The sequence below is a fragment of the Trichoplusia ni genome, chromosome 18 (assembly GCF_003590095.1).
Source record: "Trichoplusia ni isolate ovarian cell line Hi5 chromosome 18, tn1, whole genome shotgun sequence".
Lineage (NCBI taxonomy): Eukaryota > Metazoa > Arthropoda > Insecta > Lepidoptera > Noctuidae > Trichoplusia > Trichoplusia ni.
The window spans coordinates 5623520-5644901 of record NC_039495.1 but is presented as its reverse complement, the minus strand read 5'-3'; the positions used below and the strand labels follow the sequence as shown (position 1 = coordinate 5644901).

The window sequence follows — 21382 nt, the reverse complement described above, 5'->3', positions numbered from 1 at the left end:
TAAGAGGTGGAAAAGTTTGCAAAATTAACCATCATCATCATCATCAGCCTATATTCGTCAAATGCTGGACTTGGGCCTTCCCAATAACAGGCCATCAAGATCAATTAATAATATTAACATTAACCAATATCTCTACATATACAATGACAATATTGAAAGGTAAACATACTGGCAGGAGCCGGATAAGTTGGTTTGAGCAATTAAAGTCAGAAATACAAATATCTCATTTATTGGCCTCAACCTGTTTGTTAGTGTCTCTTTTCTCAATAAACCTCAACTGTTTCTTCCTCATACGTTTTAGTTTGGCGGTATTTGTGATTACTTGGACGACCTCGGCTTTACGTTTGTTCTCCTCAGTACGTTTTATGTTTTCCCGCCTCCTTTCTTTGCGCTCTAATTCTTTTTGCTTAATTTCTTCTAACATCTGTTTAGATAGCTCTCTTGTTTTTTTCATTTCTATTCGAAGCGCTGTTTTCTTTTCGAAGTTATTTCTCAGTCCTTTAGTTTTGTTGATAGTTGAAAACCTGAAAAATTATCAAATTAGTCACGATATAAACATAGTGTAAGTATAACAAACAGAAATTGATGAATTAATGAATGGACTTTACTTTTCCTTTTTGGACTTCCAAAATCTTCCAGATTTCGGAATGCCTCTGATAGGTTGCGGTAAAACTTTTGAGGTTGAGTTTTCTTCATCATTTTGCTCACCCTTGTCTTCTTGTTTTTTAACTATGTTAGCAACGATATCTAGAACCTTATTATTTGTTTCTTCACTATCCATGTTTATAACATAAGTATCTTATAACAATGAAAAAATATAGATTAATGTAACCAGCACTGCACACAGTAACGTCACAACAAATTATAGCACGTGTGTAGTTGCCTTCTGTCAAAGTAAGGTACACAAAGCCACAGATGTTTAATAATGCAAATACCAATTTTATCATTTACCAATTTTAAATCATAATTGTTTTATTAAACTATTGCTGTAGTTATTTTGTATTTAATTTAGTCGTTTTTTTTTTATTAATTGATCAATTACTGAGCCAATCACATGGACTTAGCCAATCACCAAATTCTCGTCAGATCGGCTAGTTGTCAATGTCAGTTGAACTTGATTTGATTCCTTCCAAATGTCAATTTGGTGATATCAACTGTGGAAGTCGCGCCGAGACACTCGCGCAGGACGTCCGGTTTGTGTTTGTTGATTAACACATGTGGAGTTTCTTTTTCTAAGCTTTTGGGCAGTAGAATTTCGTTTTTCCGATTTTATTTTGGGTGTGTTTTACTTATCTGTGTGTGTCCTTTGTGTTTTGTGTTTGTGAGCGTCAAATTTACCGGTAAGTACACGGTACTACCTTGTTTTATGCGGCAGCCGCCGCGCGATCATGGACGCTGACGACCGGCCTCCGGGCCGCCCGCCAGATCCCAATGATCAACCCCCACATGAAACCAACCCCCAACCCGACCCCAATCCCCAATCACGAGAATTGTTTGAGTATACTCCCGTGGTAACAGCTCCCTTGGCGTCTTTTGAGGCTATGGAGACTCAAACTTCCCTACCGAAGCGCAAAAGACCGATAGATGATAAAGGAAAGGACCAGTGTAACGACGACACCATAACGCCTTCGTCAAAACGCGACAGGATCTCTGCACCATCCCTTATAGCTAGGTCTAAATACACAGACACTGACGTTGCCCCATACATTGTATTCGTGTCGTATGCGGACGTAGACCCTAAGGCGGGTTCGACCATGCACCCAGTGAGGTTTGGACAGTTGCTGTTGAAAAATAAGGTTAAAAACATTACTGAAGACGGAATTAAAAAAATAGGTAGAAACCGTATCTCAGTAGAGTTCAAAGCCCCCAAGGACGCTAATGCCTTCCTAGAAAGCTCTTTCTTGAAGGACAAAGGATACTCCATGCTGATCCCTACTTTTAATATAACACGTATGGGTGTAGTAAAAGGTGTTCCAGCAGACTGGTCTGACTTAGAATGCTCAGACAATTTAAAATCGCCTTCAGGCAGTGGTCAGATTCTAAAAATTAGACGGCTGAATAGGAAAGTTACCAATGATGGCAAATCGGAATGGCTGCCCACTTCTTCAGTGGTCATAACTTTTGACGGTAGGGTTCTCCCTGAACGTGTTTTTTGCTGTCATAACTCCCTCCTTGTAGAGCTATACAACTATCCCACCATTCAATGCTTTGGATGTTGTAGGTTTGGGCACACCAAGACCCAATGTAGGTCTAAGCCACGGTGCTTCCGCTGTGGTGGAGATCACTTTGGGGAAGGGTGTACATCAGAGGAGCCTATTTGCATATTTTGCGAAGGGTCCCATCTGGCCACCAGCCGGCAATGTCCAGAGCACCAAAGGCAGAGGAACATAAAAACCTGCATGTCTCAAAAAAATCTGTCCTACTCTGAGGCAGCAAAGTTATTCCCCCCGGCCCGAAAGTCCTTTGCTGATGTGGTAGCATCAGCTCCCTCCGCCCCACACTCTCTCCACCCATCCCAAGCAGCTCGTCCTTTCCACCCTCGCCAACCTACCACCACATCATACAGGAAAACTGTATTCCTTCCGCCGAAATCCCATGCCCCTCTTTCCCCGGGCTACGACCGACAGGCTCACCAAAACATCCTAAACAGTTTTACCCTTCCCCAACCCGCCAACGGTTGTGGACTTCCTAACAACCTTACCCCTCCCGAAAACGTTTCTGCTGTCGAGCAAATAGTGATGTTGCTCACAACTATTCTTTCTTCCTATCCCTTACCAGACCACGTTGCCAAAAACATTGTAAACCTCTTCTCCCACCGTCACATTCCATCTCCTCCAGTGGAACGCCAGGAGTGTCCTCCCGAAAAGACATGAGGTCACTCACCTAATAAACTTGTATAATCCTGCAATCTTTGCAATTGCAGAGACGTGGCTAACCCCACGTCTCCATTTTAATATCCCCAGGTATAGCGTGCTCCGTGATGACCGTCCTGATGGTTATGGCGGAGCCGCTATACTTGTGAATAATTCCCTCTCCTTCTCCCCTCTTTCTCTTCCTCCCCATGGCGATGAAGTTAGTGTCGTGGGTGTAAACCTACTCGGCATTAATTTTATTTCTATATATATCCCCTCCCCTAATCCCACATGTTTCCAATATATTAAAAATATTTGTTCCGTCCAAACCCCTACCATAATCCTGGGTGATTTTAACTGTCACCACCTCCTCTGGGGATCCGACTACTGTGATGGCCCGGGGTTGGACCTTGTCGATTTAATCGATGAGATCGGGCTCTGTGTCGTCAACGGTGGGTTGGAAACCCGCCTTCCCAGACCTGGCCAAAATAGAAGTTGCGTGGACCTCGCTATCTGCTCGAACAGCCTGACGGGTCAATTGGATTGGCACCGTATTAACCACACCCATGGTAGTGATCACTACCCCATCCGCACCACCCTTATTAATAGATCACTACCCAGTCGAGACAATCCTCCCCTCCTAAGATTCAAGCTTCCAGGTGCTAACTGGGACTTGTATTCCCGATACCTAGATTCCCTAGTCCTTTCTATGCCGGAAGTTACTCCAGACAATCTCGACGCCTGTATAGAGCAATTTTCTGGTGCTATCTCGTTGGCTGCCGAACGTAGCATCCCGCTTAAGAACTCGGCTTCTGGGAAGCTTTCATCTCCGCCTTGGTGGGACCGTGAGTGTTCAGCCATGGTTAAAGCCCGGAAGGAAGCCGAGTCCAGATACGTCGGGTCTATGACGGTGACCAACCTGATGGAATATAAACGGATCCTTGCTAGATCCAGGCGCCTCTTCAAAAAGAAGAAATACGAGGGTTGGAAGAATTTCTGCGCTTCCTTGTCTCCTTCATCCCCATCCTCAGTCATTTGGAAAAAGTTTAAGGGATACAGCCGAGGCTGTTCATCCCAAAGTCCTTCCATAATTCCTCTTGACCTCGCGACCCCCTTCCTCTGTAAGCTAGCCCCTCCCTATGTTCCTCTTAACGAGGAATGTCCTTCGGCCCTCGTCCCTTCCTCCATCTCCTATGACCCCTTGGACCTGCCATTTTCGTTACGTGAGTTAGAGTCAGTGCTCAACCACGTCCGTGACTCGGCCCCGGGGATTGATGGCTTTCCCTATTCCTTTTACAAGAGGTCTGGTGATCGTTGTCGCCAGTACCTCCTATCCCTAATCAACTCCTGTTTCACACTCTCCCATATCCCAGAAAGCTGGAAAACCCAGCTAATCATCCCGATCCTAAAGCCAGGAAAAACCCCCGACAATATTAATAATTTCCGTCCGATTGCTCTCTCACCCGTCATTGGTAAAATCCTAGAACATCTTATTAAAAATCGATTGGAGTGGTTTGTGGAGAACCGCAATCTTTTAGCAGAGTCACAATTTGGTTTCCGAAAAGGTGTCAGCACCATGGATGACATTGGCGTCCTTGTCACGGATACGCGTATCGCTTTTTCAAAAAACGAGTCCGTTTTAGCGGTCTTCCTTGACATTTCAGCTGCATATGACAATGTTCTTCTTTCCGTGCTCATTAGTAAATTACGACAGATGAGCATCCCGGCTAAGATGCGACACTGCATCTGTAACTTATTTTCCGAACGCTACGTCAAGCTTTACATCCCTGGTGTAGATTCTGAATCTAGAACCCTTTGGAAAGGTCTCCCTCAAGGTTCGGTCCTTAGCCCCCTACTTTACAGTATATACACCTCTGACCTCCATAGATCCCTCAACAGTGACTGTCGGATCTTGCAGTATGCGGACGATCTCTGTCTTTATCTGCCGAAGGCATCGATTGATCAGGCTTCGGCGTCCATGCAAGTATCTCTCGACTCCCTAAACCACTGGCTAGTTTCTCACGGTCTCACTTTGTCTGCCTCTAAGAGCTCCGCAGTTATCTTTACTCGGAAAAGAGTTATTCCGGATGTTCACCTGGAAATTGAAGGCTCCCCTATTAACTTAGTGGGTCGCGTGAAATTCCTGGGTGTCATCCTGGACTCAAAATTATCTGGTGTCTCCCATATTGGCTATGTCGTTGACAAAGGTGAGAAGAAGCTAAATTTGTTGCGTGCTCTCGCAGGCGTTTGGTGGGGTGCTCATCCGTTCACATTAAAACTCATTTACAATGCCACAATAAGGAGTCTGTTGGATTATGCTAGCTTTTGGATGGAGCCGTGCAGCAAAGTTGCACTGGCTAGGTTAGACATCGTCCAGTCCAAATCCCTCCGCATTGTATTGGGTTGTATGAGATCTACACCGATTAACGCGCTGCAGGTTGAGAGTGGCGACCCTCCCCTTCTCCTTCGCAGGCAATACCTTGCTGACAAATTTATGTATAAGGTCTTCTTTAATTCTAACCACAAGTTATTGCCGCGACTATCCACCTTGGATATCTTGTTTAGACAAAGTCCATATTGGAAACATAAAGTCCCCCCTTTAGTATTAAACTCATTTCGTAAATTAAGTATGGTCGGAGAGTCTGCCCCGATTCGCCAGTGTTGTAAATTACCCGTCTTTGCCTCCCCATACAACGTCGTACATTTTGTCCCCAATTTCATCCCCAGTATTGGTCTCAATAAAGAGACTGTTCAGGCGAATCAGTACTTTTCCCAGTTTGTAAATGATAAGTGGCCGGAGCATTTTCGATTCTTTACAGACGCATCTAAATTTAGCCCAGACGGCAAAACTGGGGTTGCCGTCTACATTTCGAACCAACAAACTTTTCTCCAATTCCAATGCCCTCCAGAGACATCAGTGTTCACTGGAGAGTGTATTGGCATCCTAGAGGCATGTTCATACATCTCTTCGCATAGTAATATTACAAAAGCGGTCATTTTCTCCGATTCCAGAAGTGCCCTGGAAGCAATTGTCAAAAATTCTTTAAAAGATAACCTCCGAAGTCCAATCATTATAGAAATTAAAATCCTTTTGCATCTTCTTTCCAGTAAGGATATAGAGGTAATACTTGTATGGATACCAGGCCATATGGGCATCGCAGGCAATGAGTGCGCGGATACAGCCGCTAAAGCGGCTATCTCCAGTAGCTTAGCCGACAAGTCCCATTACAGAGTAGAAACTTATGACCTGATCCATAAGGCTAAAATAGACCTCTTCAAAGCCTGGCAATCTTACTGGTCAGAGACCAGTAAGACCAAGGGCGGAGCACTCGCAGCAATCCAACCCTCTATCCCCTCCAAACCTTGGTTCTATAAATTCAAAAAGGTCCCAAAGTGGGTTACGTCAGTAATATGCCGTATCCGCATTGGTCATTGCTGTACTCCAATCTTCCTTCACAAAATTCGTGTCCGTGACAATCCCCTTTGTGGATGTGGTCTAGAGGAGGGCTCCCTAGACCACATTTTCCTCAACTGCCCCTGCAACAATTCCTTTAATATGGATCAGGTCATAAGTAACTTAAAAATCCAACACCCAGTTAATGTCCGTCATCTCCTTTCCTTCTTTCCCAATCCCCAAATTATATGTGCCTTTATTAAATTTATAATAATTAACAAAATAAGATTGTAATTATTTTATATGTAGTATTATATATTATATGTTTGTACATAATCTGTATGATAAGTATTAATATTTACTAACACCTATATTTGTGTTGTTTCAGGTAAAAAAGAAACAAAATATTAAAGGAAACTGTCCCAGTAAATAATTACAATTTACCCATGTGCTATCACTACACGACACTGGCAGAAATTGTTGTAAAGAACAGCAGATTGCCATAAACAAAAAAAAAAAAAAAAAAGATATCAACTGTGAAGTGAATCATTTCTCGTAAATTGATAAATTTATTGAAAAACTTATATTTTAAACACTTGTCTTAATTTAAGTGTTCATGCTTACAATAATCTGTTGATCGCAAGCGTTAATAAACCTTGTATTGCATTTATACTGGATACTTGGGAGAAATAATCAGAATGCCTGTGAGTAATAAATATTGTTTATATTTGTTGTTTTTACTTGATTTATTGAAACAAAGACAGCATATTATTCATTATTTGTTGATATTTACAACTGTAACAAATGATTACGTTATTCATTTTCGTATCTTCTTCCTCAATAGGCTTATCACTCGACGTTGACAGACTACACCCAATCCGTGGGTAACTTAGCTCTCCTGCCGATTCGCACAACGTTCAGAGGCCCGGCACCGACGAGCCCCAAGATTGAATTGGATATTATTGATGAAGCTCTCAATTACTTTAAAGCAAATGTGTTTTTTAGGTTTTATGAGATAAAGGTAAATTAACAACCAAAGTTACATTAAATATTAACTGTCTAAAGTTTTCCTGTTAACTGACAATTCATATTTTGCAGTCTGATGCCGACAGGGTGTTGATTTACCTCACCCTGTATATTTCTGAATGCCTGAAAAGGCTCCAGAAGTGCTCCAACAAGAACCAGGGGCAACAGGAGATGTATATGCTGGCCATATCTAAGTTTGATATTCCTGGAGAGTATGGGTTCCCTCTTAACTCTGTGTATGCCAAGCCAACAAGCACACAGGAGGCTGGTATGTTATTACTCAATTACTTATTTTTGTAGTAAAAAAATGCTGTAGTGAAAGTACTAGAATTAATTGATAATTCTGTATATAAGAGATGTCATCACTTTTACATTACTTTTTGACCCTGGAAGCAACATTCATCTATCTTGAAGAGAAGTGTTTGTGGAACTTTTTACTATTACTAAAATTTAGAAATAATACATTACTTTTTTCATTTTTTTGAGGACTTCACATATTTATTATTGTGTTTGTACATTTCAGATTTAATGAGACAGTATTTACAACAGATGAGACATGAAACTGGAATGAGAGTCTGTGAAAAGGTAATATTATTTACATGTCCTATGGCTACCTACACATTTTAATAATGAGAGAGATCAATTAACCCTATAATTGATCAGATTTACAGACTTTTTATAACTTTTTTATTACTTTAATAAGATCTTCTAAATTGACTGTGTCTTGTCAAGCCTTACTGACAGTGAGCTAACTCTTTCCAGGTGTTTGCCACAGATGACGCTAAGCCCAGCAAATGGTGGCTGTGCTTTGCCAAGAGGAAATTCATGGACAAGTCACTGTCAGGCCCTGGCCAGTAAGCAGTATTAACCAAAGTCAAATATATCCATAATTCTATGAAATAACTAAATAAATACATCATTCCAAGCTATATGTTATGGTGCATAAAGGATCATTTAGATTAAAGGCAAGAAATATTTTATATTGCTCACCTCATCTAACTGAGCCTTAAATAATACATTACATTTTCTCATGTGCTAATTATTATGTTAAAACTTCTGTCAAATTATTAAATCAGTTTCTTTTTTGTACTTATAAAGAAAACAATAAACAATTGTAATACTGGAAATATATTTTATTGTATATTTTTATAAAAGTAGTGTACAATGGCTCTAAAATATATAATGAGGTGTTATTGAGGCTTAAATATAATAAATAAGGGCCAAATGATATAATTACAATTGATGTAAAGGTTATAAATCTTGTACTTGTGCTTACAACTACAGTAAAGGTCTAGTGACACACTTAGTTGAGTCCATACTCCTTGATCAGCTGCCCTGCTATAACAAGCCTCTGTATTTCCGATGTTCCTTCATAGATCTCTGTAATCCTCGCATCTCTGTAGTGTCTCTCAGCAGGCATGTCAGACACATAGCCCATGCCACCTAAGATCTGTGAACATTGAAAAGAGGATGTTTATATTATTATGTTCATGTTTAAAATGTAAATTAATTCATTTGTGAGGTTATTGACTGACTTGATAATACTGAATTATCATTAGTAATTGTTTTTGATACATATATTCACAATTTACAATAACTTTCTTATCTTCAAGACTTCTCAAGCAGAATGAAACAAGTTACATATTTCTACATATGCATATGTTTTTGCAAACTAAAAACTGTCAGTTTTATAACATAACATGGTATATGAATAGCTCACCTGAATACACTGATGTGATAAGAACGTCGCCGCCTCTGACGCCGCCAGCTTGGCCATAGCAGCCTCCTTGGTGTATGGCTTCTTATTATCCTTCAGCCATGCGGCCCTCCACGTAAGCAGGCGTGCTGCTTCCAGTTGCAGTGCCATGTCAGCTAGTTTGTTCTGTATTGCTTGTAGTTTCATTATAGGTTTGCCAAAGGCTGTTCGTTTCGAGGCATACTCAGCTGCCACATCTAATGATGCCTGAAAGTATTATTTGGCATTTAAGAATTATCACAGGCTTAAGCTGCATAATTTTTGTTCATAAACAGTTCACTAAAACTTGTACTTTTAATCTAAGGTAGACAATAAGCTGTTATTTTTATGAAAGTATGACTGTCATGTCTTAAAAATAGAAGATACAAACTAATGGTCTCTAAAAGTTATGATGCCAATTTGTAGTATTTCAACTTAACAATAAAATTATCTTACCTGTGCAATGCCTAAGGCTTGTGAAGCAATACCAATTCTTCCAGCATCTAATGTCATCATTGCTATTTTGAATCCTAGCCCAGGCTGACCCAGAATATTCTCTTTAGGAATCTCACAATCTTCAAACATCAAGGAACATGTAGATGATCCCCTAATTCCTAATTTATCCTCCTTTTTACCTAATTCTAAACCTTTGATAGGCTTTGGCACAATAAAAGCTGAGATTCCCTTATGTTTTAAACTCTTGTCAGTAGTAGCAAATACCACACTGGCTTTGCTCTCAAAACCATTTGTAATCCAACATTTAGTTCCATTTAGGACCCACTTATCACCACCATCTTTAGCTGTAGTAGATGCTGCACCTGCATCAGAGCCGTTACCAGGCTCAGATAAGGCAAAGCAACCAATAGTTTCACCTGCAAACATGTTTTATATTCTATAAGACCAAAACTGTAGAGTTCTTATTATAAAAAGTTATGTACAAGTCTTACAAACCTGTGCAGAATGGTGTAACAAATTGTTCCTTTTGTTTATCATTGCCCCAGTGCATCACTGGCCCTAAATAAAGGGAGTTGTTAACGGACATGATGACTCCGGCCGATGCGCAGCCTCGTGAGATCTCTTCGAGGGCTATGGAATATGCGAGGTAGTCTAGACCGGCGCCGCCGTGCTCTTCTGGCACAGCTATGGCCATCAGCCCCAGCTCACCCATTTTCTTTATTGCCTCCCCAGGATATAAATGATCGCGGTCATATTTCGCAGCATTAGGCTTTAATTCTCCTTCAGCGAAATCTCGACAAGTTTTATAAAGCATTTGGTAAGTATCAGATAAAGCTGAGAGGGAGGCGATACATCTTGATTGTCTCACCGTAGCCGGAGCTGGACCTAAAAATTTAACAATTCAATAAATAAAAACTTATACCAAAACAAACCAGTTATGTGAACAGCTTGGCCAATATCAGTTTCTGTTTTTGACCTCTTTTTGTTTTTACTAAGCAACAACATCACTATTTATTGTTGATGATTTATTAGTGTTAGTATTAATATAAACTTACCAAGCGTTTGAATAATTTTTGAAAAGTTCTTTAACATTTTACAAATAAACTAATACAGCTAGAAAATCAAAATAAATCGGGACTTTGAACTTGTTCGGTCAGTGTTTCAGTGACTTATTTATTTTTTAATTTCTTGTCATTTCTTGCTTGGTTTACCATTTTATTTGCACACATGTCTATTTAGCCAACTGTTCAAATTAGGTAATTCATAAAATAAAGGCAGCTTATGTAAAACGCCATTTCTATGTCATTTGTTTGAATTATTTAGAAATCACGTTCTTTTAGATTATTTCATTTGTCGATAGAAAATAATTTCAGACGTGTACTATGGCCTGAGACATAAATCGCGCCTTTATTTTATTATTTCTAATTGTTGTATGTTTTGTTTGTCCTTAAATCGTTTTGTGTATAAACAAATCAATAACGTAATGTGAAAACGCGGTTAATTATTTTTCATTGATCTTCAATATCATTGTGTCTTTGACTCAATTGTCAATTGCCAATGTTACCTGTCAAACAAAAATAGGAAAAAAATATACAAATTGCATTAAAATGAGAAAATGGAGATATTGTTGAGATTTGTACCAACAAGTCAGCTAAAATTGACTGCATCTAGAATCCTTTTAAGTCATGTAGCTCATTTTACCAGGTAATCAAGTAAGGTAATAGATAATAACATCATAACCTATTTCGTTGTTATATATTTTATTTATTCCCTATTCCAGATTAGCCGAAGTTGGAAAACTCGAAACTCCTAAGTCAACAGGCAAATATGACACAGGCCAGTTAATTTTGCATAAAGTATTTGGTTACCGCGGTGTCATTTTGTTTCCCTGGCTGGCACGAGTGTACGATAGAGATGCGTCCAACAAGAAGGAGAGCAAGGAGTCCGCCGCCTCGTCGGAGGCGGCTGGAGACTCCCTCTCGAACGTTGGAAAAGAAGTCAAGGGGAGGACTCACACATTTTATCAAGTCCTAATTGACACAAGAGATGCTCCATACATAGTAAGTACCATGTTATGTAAACGATGATTCCTTTATTAATCAACACGTTTGAATGTGTTTTGTATGAATATGATATCTGCTAGTTCTTGAACTAAATCTGTTACCTAAAAAGGAAGAAAATAATATTGGTGCATGCAATAGACAAGTGATTACTTGGAATTCTCTTTTGGCAGAGTTCCATTTTGGAAATACTTTAAGTACCACATAGTAACAATATTTATAACTTCCTATTGATTGTTAGTACTTTATTTATGTGTTTTATTGATTAATTACTCTTCAGGGCCTTGTAAAGTCAATGGTTTATATCTAGGCCCATTATATCAACTCTTACCTTCAATTTTAAAAAAAAAACGTTTTCCTCTTATAATTAATAGACTAGATGCAATTATACTAATTGCAACAATTATTTTTGACTGTGCAAACACACATCGACATGAGACCTGAATGGAAAAGAAAGGTATAATACATAAATGTATGTGTTTGTGATTAAACTCTAACTGTATGCTCATTCCATAGTAAATAACTTACCAAATTGCTAAAATGAAATATACATTATATTAACATAGATGAACCAGATTTTTGTTTGTAACAAATAGTATATTTTGGCCAGTTACCTTTGATAAAGTCCATAGTGTCTCAATCAGATGTGTGTTCATACAAAAAACCCACATGTTTATTACTAGTCTTCACAAGTTGGCTTCCATAATAATCCTTACTTTATTTTAAACTGATTCATAAAGTACTTACTTAGAAACTATGAATGAATACAGATGAGTATCATACAAAAGTCTTATTTAAAAAAAAAAAAACAGATAATAGTGTCTTCCTCCCTAATGTTATGAAAATAAGCCCATCAAGAATTAAACATTAATATTCTGGAGATCAAATGGAGGAGCTGTGGCTAAGCTACACCGTAACCGCATAAGTGAAACGATCACAGGTTAAGTTATGCTTCATGCGGTTGGTTGGTGTGTCATAACGAGTTCCTCCTTATTTCGGAAGGCACATTAAATTGTGGGTCCCGGCTGTTATTCTTACATCTTTGACAGTCATTACAGGTAGTCCAGAGGCTTGAAAAGTCTGACAACCAGTCTAACCAAGGTGTATCGTGTTGCCCAGGTAACTGGGTTGAGGAGGTCAGATAGGCAGTCGCTCTTTGTGTAACACTGGTACTCAGCTGAAACCAGTTAGACTGGTAGCTGACCCCAACATAGATGGGAAAAGGCTAGGCCAATGATGATTGAGATCTGAGATCATTCTTGAGATCAAATTGTACCATACATATAACATTCACTGTAAATAATAGTGTACAATTGTGTAACATGATCAATTAACATTGAAAATATTATTTGTGCCAAATTATGATACTTACATAAGACAAAATGCTAGAATAGATACACATATAGAACACATGATTATGTCACAAAGTATCTATTTATAGATCATATAAGTACATAGGTGTAGAGTGATTAGAAACTATATGTTTATGGACTTATGTAAAACAATGTCTTCATATTTTGTAGGTCCAGGCTTCCTTTAGAAATTGCAAAAATAATAGCTATTTGTACATTTTTGTTCCCTTATATCTTCTATGTAATATACAATGTACATCAGAGTGCACGGATAGCTAAGTGACGGTCGCTATGCCGAAACCCACAAAAAACGCGAAATCTCGCAGTTTCGCTCCCGGCATAGGATGAGAATTTGTGCTATTTAGAATGCTTGGTTCGAGGCTGGGTGTCTCTGAGCATGACACGTAAATGTTTTTCAAATCCTGGAGATTCAAGGACTATATTCCTTACTGTGGGGGACGATTTACAAACTTTTACTTATATTAAGGGAAAAAAACTTTATAAATTTAATCCATATAATATGGACTAACATAGATCTTAACTAACACATTATGTAACTTAGATTTAGGATCAAAAGTAGTAACATAGTCATGTGTAACAAGTTACCATGTGATGAAGACACATGTAAATACACCATACCAAATAACTTCCTAGTTGGTACTACACTAATGTTTATTTCAGCGGGCTCAAACAGAGGCGGTGACTTTCCTTGGCAACCAGGAATCCAGTAGAAGTCTATATGCCATACCGGGCCTGGACTACGTGGCTCATGACGACATTATCCCATACACATCTGTAGAACGAGTCCCATTGCAACATGAATTATTTGACAAATTTCTTATGCATAACCCTGACAAAGGTGGGTATTATATTTCTTTTTCACATTGTTGCCTACGTTGCGCTGTTACGCTTTACGAGTTAAAAAGTTAAATAAGTTTTTATTTCATAAAGGCTTTTTCCGGGCACTTTTAAAATGTTACAATAACAACTCCAGGAGCACGTCTACAAAATGCTATTCTTATTTAGAAGAATTGCTAAGAAACTCAAACATTCCTATAACATCTCAAGGAATTTCTAAAATCGTTTATTTTTATGTAGATTAACACGGCCAACGACACAAACGTTACCCTTCACTTTTTATATATAGACAAAGATATATAAATGTCATCGAAATGTACGAACTAAATGAAGAGAAGCCGACTTATCCCGATTCCATGCGCTACATTAGTAAAATATGACCTATGATAATGGACCAATATTGATCTCAATTACTTGTCGTTAAAATATCCGCCCCGAATAATTGAACTTCTACTCAGCCTATAACCATAGAATAATATACGGACAGTAATATAGCACGACATGCAGAGGGTTCATTTCGCGAAGGAAATATAATGAATACCGACTTTAGTATCTACGCAACAAAGTTTAATTTAGCTGAGATCGCGCTCGAGAAGCGCTCATCAATGACTCTTGGACCGAGTAACTCTGTTGTTGTGTAGAGTAACGCGGTGCGTTAAATTGTCGACTAATCGCTTACGACATTTTACGAAATCCTGCTGGTACAAAATTATGCCCAGAATAAGCGATATTAACTATTCTCTAGTACTGATACCAAAACGGCGTTTCCAAACAACATAATATCAAATAATATTGTAAAAATGCTCTAAAGTATATTCGTCTTTTAGATCCGCCGTTCATTGCCCAAGAAACTCTGCGCGCCTGGCAAAAGAAGAACCATCCTTGGTTAGAATTGAGCGACGTCCACAGGGAGACTACAGATGGCGTTCGAGTTACTGTGATACCATTCTACATGGGCAGCCGTGAGTCGCAAAACTCAGCTGTCTATTGGGTAAGTACGAAATCTCTATAACTATGAAATGCTTGTGTTTGAGTTGGAAATTATGGCAATTAACACATTTTTTTTCTCTTATATGGCTACGTTGATCGTCCAAGTAAATAAAATTAAAAGTTCTTCTAATCAATTACTTATGCATTCAATCTGTAACCCTTATTTTTTATTTCTCTACATAAAACACTTAATCTTACAAAAAAATACGTCGATGTCCTTTTGAGCCTGTATGTGTGATGCAGTGGCGCTACTGCATCCGGCTGGAGAACCTGGGCGCGCAGGCGGTGCAGCTGCGCGAGCGGCACTGGCGCATCTTCTCGCTGAGCGGCACGCTGGAGACCGTGCGCGGCCGCGGCGTGGTCGGCCAGGAGCCCGTGCTGGCCCGCCACTCGCCCGCCTTCCAGTACAGCAGCCACGTCAGCCTGCAGGCGCCCAGCGGACACATGTGGTACGCACAGAGCTTACTTCTATTCTAGTCCTCTTTTTGTTCACGGTTGTTCGTCCATTTGATTTTGCCAGGTTTCTGGTAAGGGAAACAGGAAAGGGAAAAAATGTACCTTCTTTTGTCGATAGTCATTCAGCTCCCCTAAATGTCTATGCCTAAAATCCCCCCTTATGTCTAAAATAATTGCAATTAACCAGAAGAAATCACGAGTTATATGTAATCTTCGTGTTGATATCTGTGCAGGGGCACATTTAGGATGGAGCGTGAGGACGGCTACACGTTCGACTGCCGCATCCCTCCGTTCTCCCTGGAGAGCAAGCCGGACGACGGCGCGCCCGCCGCCCCCACGCCCGCCGCGTGATCACCACTCCATGTGACGAATATACTGATACTTTGTGATGTTCAACCGACTGTCTCAGCCATCGCTAACGACGACGGACGATACACGTTAGCATTATTTATTATTTTGATGAGCGTAGTCTAAAATTCCTCTTAAATATTCATAACATCTCTAATTTTGTAAAGAAGAAATTCCTTAGTTGTTTTAAAGATAATTCCTAGATCTGTAATAAATTACAGTATTCTGTTTTTTAGAGTTTTATTTCGTGTATTTAGAATGCTTGCGTGAAATATTATTTAGTGGAGCTGTGTAGCAGAGGCTGTAAAGAGTTACAGAAGAGATAAAATAAAACTTCAACTACTATCTCTAAGAGATTTTAATAACTTCATAAAAATAAAGGAAGTAAAATTTGGAATTGCACAATACTATACATATATTCAAAGCTGTACAACATAAATAATTAACATTTTATATAATAATACTCAGTTGCATACCGTAAATCTATAAATATAGGATTAATAAGTCCTAGCTAGTCTACTAATTCCCAATCGGTACACTTCGTAAATAACTTCACCTCCCAATTTGTCACTTCAGCCAGTTATCTTTCATGTGAACATTCTGAATTAGGCTATGGATATTACTTTAACAATTATATGCTCGTAATAAATACAAAAGGCACTAGTTTTGCTTAAATTAACGTTTGTAATCTTTGGTAAAATCACATGAATTATTTTTCGATCATTTCGGCGCGGGATCTTTGTCGCGCGCACGTCCTTGTCGCTTGTTCGCAAGCTACGATTCCAGCAAATATTAAGCTTATTAATATTGATTTAATTGATTCTATAGGCATTGATTAATAGGCTAAAGAGGCGAAGTGAATCGCAAAGCGTGCGATCTTGTCAAATCACGCAAGCATAACGACACGGACGCGCCGCGACCCGCGCCTTGGGCGGGCGCATCGAGCGCTCAGTAGTGTATCACAATGGTTCCTAACTTTGGAGTCACAATATCAATGGAAGGTTTCTGATTATCAAACTTCATTGTACAGGTAATACTTAAAATTTATCAATCAACACCCAAATTTAATTAATGAACTCTCGTATCGACATCGTTATCATTAATTGATTTAAAGAATGTCGCATAAAGCCGTTAAGCCTAGTGATTAATAATATGTTAATTTAAAATATGTAACTGTATCAAAATATTGCTTATTGAAATTATTAGACACGCGTTTCATACCAATTAGTGGGATAACAAGTATATACAAACTTAGTTTTGTACTGTTACGGCTAATAGTCGACGCGATCACACTAGTGTGGGCGACTACAGGGGGCGGCGGTAGGGCTACCCAATAAGGGTATAGTTGAGCTCGGGGCAAAACAGAAGACGACCAACCTCTCAAACAACGAACACAGGTTGGCCAGGAATGGGGATTCGCACCAGCGTCGGCTGTTACCCGCAACACGACACTCGCGAGACACAAACATAACAGATCAGCGGTACAAGGTCAGCGACCGGCGTCGTGACGTCAGGGGCAGCGCCGGCCGCGGTACAGGTGCGATCGCAAGCGCCAGGTGACAGGCGATAAGAAATGATTAATTTTGATCTCGAAACTAACGACAACGTCGCTGTACCCTGGCCGCGCTGCCGCAGGCGGGTGCTAGCTGGCGGGTGATTACCGCGCCAGCTGTATGATGAGTGCGGCACACATCTCGAAGAACTCCATGGTGTGGTGTCCCTGGGGGGCTGTGGGTGGGGGAGGAGGGGGCGCGGCTACCATCGGGGAAGCCGCCTCCTCCTCCATATCTTCCTTCTCACCCGATAACGACTTAAAATCTAGCAGGTACGACTTGTAGTCCACTTGGTACAGTTGCAGCGACATCTTCACGTATTTCTCTGTCATTTTGTTTAGTGTTCGTACCCTGAAAAAAGGTTTTTGTTAAACCGAGTTGTTTTTATTGAGGTAATTGAAGATAAAAAGTTCATCATTTTTTTAGAGATTTATACATCTACGTACTTGGATTTATGATCCAATAATGCAGTATGTGATAAGGCCAAGTAAACAATTCAATGAGCTCTGAATGATTATGTAGAAGAATCTTGGGTCGATAAGAGTCAGAGGGTGGGAGGCAGAGTCATACAAAATATCTCTTCTTGACAACCGAGGCGGTTATTTACTCACCTCACGTGATACGGGTTGATGACTTTCCATTCGTAGTCCAGCGCCTTCATGGCGCGGAACACTTCCAGCATAATATCGTTGGGCTTGCTTTGTGACCTGATGCCCAAGTGCCACTTAGCTCTGTATCATAGAATAAACCACTCGATAAATAAAATAATTGCTACATAATATTTTTTGGGATGAAATATTGAATGTCAAAGACAAGGCTTAAAAAGTGTCATGTCCTGAAAAAAGTCTTCCATGTAATAAATAAAGTAATATAGAGTTAGGTAGTTTCGTCGCGCCTTTCTCTGCGTAAATTTCATGAGGCTGACTTCTGAAATAACTATATCAGACAGATATTCCTAATGTGATTTGGCTATCGCATTACAATATTAGTAATATCAGTATGTGTATTTGAATACATATAGTTGTAGATAGACTTCTACAACGATGTATACAAATACTGGAGAAGTGATATAAAACATAATGATATATGACCTCTTAACGGGAGTCCCTCTCGCCTTGTCCTGTTGCGGGTGCGGATGTGGTGCGATACGCTCGGGGTGCGGCCGCGAGGGCTCGGCCGCCGCGGGGGGAGAGTTACCTGATAAAGAAAATATTGTAAAAAGATGAAGGTTCCTATTTACACAAATCTTGACCTAAAAACGGCAACGTGTAACAATTTTGTTTGCTTCAAGAAAATATCGATTACTTGAACTTGGCTAGAAACACTGTCACGTGTTTAGAGAACTTTCGATGTCACCAACCGCCAATTTATTGTACTCCATAGGGTTCTGGTCGCTAGTGGCTATTATATAAAGAACCCAGATTTTAGTGGAATATTTCATTTCACACGTATTTACTACCAAAATTTTCTCTAAAAACAAATAGTTTTTAAGACGCAAGTCAGAAATCGTTATGTATGTACTTACTGGCAACATAGAAGTCCTTTATTTCAGCCTTGGCAGCTTCGTCGGCGATCCTCTTGTTGTCTATGATGAGGTGGTAGGCTATGGCCAGCTGGTCGTGCGGGTCCCCACTCAGCAGCGCGTTGTGTACCTCGTGCTCCTTCACACCGAACTTGTCGCACACCTCGGATATCGCCTCAGTGTCGATCACGCTGCTGTCCTATAAACGTTTCACTGGGTAATATTGGCTGGATTATGATACATTTCTTATTTTTTAAGGTCAAAAGAAATAAATAATTATCGTAATATTGTATAGCACCTTTTTCTTTCACTGTTTAAGTGTTTTTTATTGCCATTTTAAAATAAACAAATGAAGTCTTAAAACTCGCCGAAACTATTCGGGCCTTCCCAATAAATACCGCCGCGCTGCGTCATTTAATGATAAATTTTATAATATCATAAACCAAGCAACGAAAAAAGTCAAAATAACCACCACCTCTGTCCACCAAAAAATATTATTCCCATACAAGTAACAAAACAACACCAGAAAGGCAAACATAATGTGTTCAAAATCAGAATTCATTTATTCAAGAAATGCTACAGACCTTTTGAACTTCAAAACATAAAAATACCCTCCCTTCACCACTTCCTAAATTTTCTAGCTATTTATTTAATATAGTTTTGTGTTGTCATAGAATATTCTCAAGAACATTATGCCTTATATACATTTGTATGAACCATTGTGACATTATCAGATTGATGTAAATGTATGAGCATCACAGTACAGTATCTACAGGTAGAGGAACAAGATATAATGTTGGGTTTTTCAATTCACAATGAGTCATTAAGCTAGGATCAGGAATCTAATTAATGAAGGCAATTAATATAGCTATTACTTGCTGTATTCTGTTAATGTCTTTCTTACTACTTATGAAATAAGGGCTATATTAAATAGCACAATTGCTTGTATGATTGTAGCACCAACTTCACTGGACATGGACACATTATCTTTACACTGGACAGTGAGGACAGGTAGGACATACAATGCATACAGTTAAATTATACTACTTATGAACTATTATTAAAAGGATGAGGTTACATACTGTAATTACCTGCTCAACGGGAGATGGAAACAGATATCCCGGCAGGTCTTTTTGAAACCACTCATGTTTCTTAACATCCTCAATGGTGGCTCTCTTCATGGGGTCAACTTGCAGCATCATACACAGCAGACTGACCACACTCTTGTTAAGGTACTCAGGTATAGGGAATATGCCTGATTTGATCTTTCGGAACAGTGTGGGAACATGTTCGTCGTCAAAGGGCAGTGTACCACAGAGCAGTGCATACAATATCACTCCGCATGACCATACATCAACTTCAGGCCCCGCATACAGTTTGCCTGATATCACCTGTTAAAAGAAAATCTTACATTATCTATTTGTTAGATTAACCAAATATAAGCTGAATATTGTTTACACTAGGTTATTTTTGGAACATGACTAATTTTCTGCAATATATCTGTGTTGAAAAACATGTTTGTTGCAGTTTACTATTCAATGAGGTCATTGATATGTTAAATTTTAAGGTTTTTCAGTTTTCAGATCTAAATAAATATTTCTCACAAAAGCAGTCTAGCAATTCTTCTAATAAAAAAATCCCTGTGTTCTATCTTACCTCAGGGGCGGCATAGTTAGGTGATCCACAGGAAGTCCTTAAAAATTCTCCATCCATCATCATGTTGGAGAGTCCAAAGTCAGCAATCTTCACATGCATGTTGTGGTCTAGAAGCAGGTTCTCAGGTTTCAAGTCTCGGTGCACAATCATGTGCCTATGGCAGTAGTCTACACCCGATATGATCTGCTGGAAGAACCTCCTGGCCTCATGCTCCTGCAGCTTTCCTCTCTTCACAATGTAGTCAAAGAGCTCGCCCCCAGAGACATATTCCATTATCATGAATATGTCTGTTGGAGTTGAAATAACCTGAAATAATGTGTATTGGAACCTTGTAATGAATGGCACAGTTACAAAGAGTGTTGAGGTCATTATCTGACCAATACTGAACAATAGGATAAATTGTAATGTTTAGTAATTAGATACTATACTTGGGTAATGCTTGGAAATGTAAATATCGACTTGTTTTCCAATTTAAACTAAGGAACATTGTCAAGTGACTTTTTCAAGGTCAAACAGTTTTCAGCCTAAATAATATTACCTGGTACAGTTTAATGATGTGGGGGTGCCTGAACAGCTTAAGATTTTGTATTTCTCGTCTAATCTTGCCGACCACATCGAGGCTCTTGATTTTCTGCCTGTTTAAAATTTTAACAGCAACTTTGTGTTTGGTCAGCTGGTGTTCCCCGATTTTCACTTTGCCGAAAGTACCGACGCCCAGGGTAGCCCCGAGCGTGTAGTGACCTATCTTCACGATGGGTTGGTTGCTACCACTGGTTATGACTACTTTTTCAGCCATCTTTCATCAAAAAATAATAGTAAACAGTAAAAACAAAGCTCTATACATGAGCTTATATCACAATAAAACGTAACCTATTAAAACGTTGAAGTACTTCAATTACACTAACGACATAGTAAATAAAAATACGCAATTCGATATGAATAAAACACGTCAATTTTGTATTTATTTCCACGAGTGGAAGTGATTTCGAATGAGTGAACCAAATAAAAACTTCACAAACGTCAATGTATTAAGAGTTATGACATTGCATTTCTTATTGCAATTAAAGAAAAATGTTTTTACATTTTCGTTGACACTTTACACATGCAATAATTAAACGTTCCGA

General features: G+C 39.3%; 5 protein-coding genes across 7 annotated transcripts; 2 read left to right on the top strand and 3 right to left on the bottom strand.

Annotated features, from left to right (window-relative positions):
- Positions 1 to 213: 213 nt before the first annotated feature.
- LOC113503054 (coiled-coil domain-containing protein 86) lies at positions 214 to 951 on the bottom strand. The gene is made up of 2 exons (XM_026884861.1): positions 609 to 951; positions 214 to 524 (listed from the first exon to the last, which is right to left on the bottom strand). The coding sequence occupies exons 1-2, from the start codon at positions 779 to 781 to the stop codon at positions 224 to 226; spliced, it is 474 nt and encodes a 157-aa protein (XP_026740662.1). The 5' UTR covers positions 782 to 951; the 3' UTR covers positions 214 to 223.
- Positions 952 to 6773: 5822 nt separating this feature from the next.
- On the top strand, positions 6774 to 8231 carry LOC113503053 (actin-related protein 2/3 complex subunit 3). The gene is made up of 5 exons (XM_026884859.1): positions 6774 to 6950; positions 7091 to 7267; positions 7345 to 7540; positions 7796 to 7857; positions 8035 to 8231. The coding sequence occupies exons 1-5, from the start codon at positions 6945 to 6947 to the stop codon at positions 8128 to 8130; spliced, it is 537 nt and encodes a 178-aa protein (XP_026740660.1). The 5' UTR covers positions 6774 to 6944; the 3' UTR covers positions 8131 to 8231.
- A 185-nt stretch (positions 8232 to 8416) lies between these two features.
- Positions 8417 to 10639, bottom strand: LOC113503041 (short-chain specific acyl-CoA dehydrogenase, mitochondrial). The gene is made up of 5 exons (XM_026884835.1): positions 10519 to 10639; positions 9959 to 10348; positions 9464 to 9879; positions 8993 to 9235; positions 8417 to 8722 (listed from the first exon to the last, which is right to left on the bottom strand). The coding sequence occupies exons 1-5, from the start codon at positions 10553 to 10555 to the stop codon at positions 8576 to 8578; spliced, it is 1233 nt and encodes a 410-aa protein (XP_026740636.1). The 5' UTR covers positions 10556 to 10639; the 3' UTR covers positions 8417 to 8575.
- Positions 10640 to 10809: 170 nt separating this feature from the next.
- Positions 10810 to 15752, top strand: LOC113503042 (polymerase delta-interacting protein 2). 2 transcript variants are annotated; one of them, XM_026884836.1, is made up of 7 exons: positions 10810 to 11167; positions 11244 to 11523; positions 11936 to 11980; positions 13557 to 13734; positions 14561 to 14724; positions 14967 to 15172; positions 15413 to 15752. In XM_026884836.1, exons 1-7 carry the CDS (start codon positions 11079 to 11081, stop codon positions 15528 to 15530), a joined length of 1080 nt encoding a protein of 359 aa, XP_026740637.1. In that variant the 5' UTR covers positions 10810 to 11078; the 3' UTR covers positions 15531 to 15752. The 2 variants fall into 2 exon arrangements, with proteins under 2 accessions (XP_026740637.1, XP_026740638.1); XM_026884837.1 differs by lacking the exon at positions 11936 to 11980 and having other exon boundaries at positions 10813 to 11167.
- Positions 15753 to 15867: 115 nt separating this feature from the next.
- LOC113503039 (5'-AMP-activated protein kinase catalytic subunit alpha-2) lies at positions 15868 to 21279 on the bottom strand. Of its 2 annotated transcripts, none has more exons than XM_026884832.1 (7): positions 20797 to 21279; positions 20259 to 20564; positions 19685 to 19993; positions 18606 to 18801; positions 18172 to 18277; positions 17692 to 17811; positions 15868 to 17431 (listed from the first exon to the last, which is right to left on the bottom strand). In XM_026884832.1, exons 1-7 carry the CDS (start codon positions 21052 to 21054, stop codon positions 17185 to 17187), a joined length of 1542 nt encoding a protein of 513 aa, XP_026740633.1. In that variant the 5' UTR covers positions 21055 to 21279; the 3' UTR covers positions 15868 to 17184. The 2 variants fall into 2 exon arrangements, with proteins under 2 accessions (XP_026740633.1, XP_026740634.1); XM_026884833.1 differs by having other exon boundaries at positions 19694 to 19993.
- Positions 21280 to 21382: the final 103 nt, after the last annotated feature.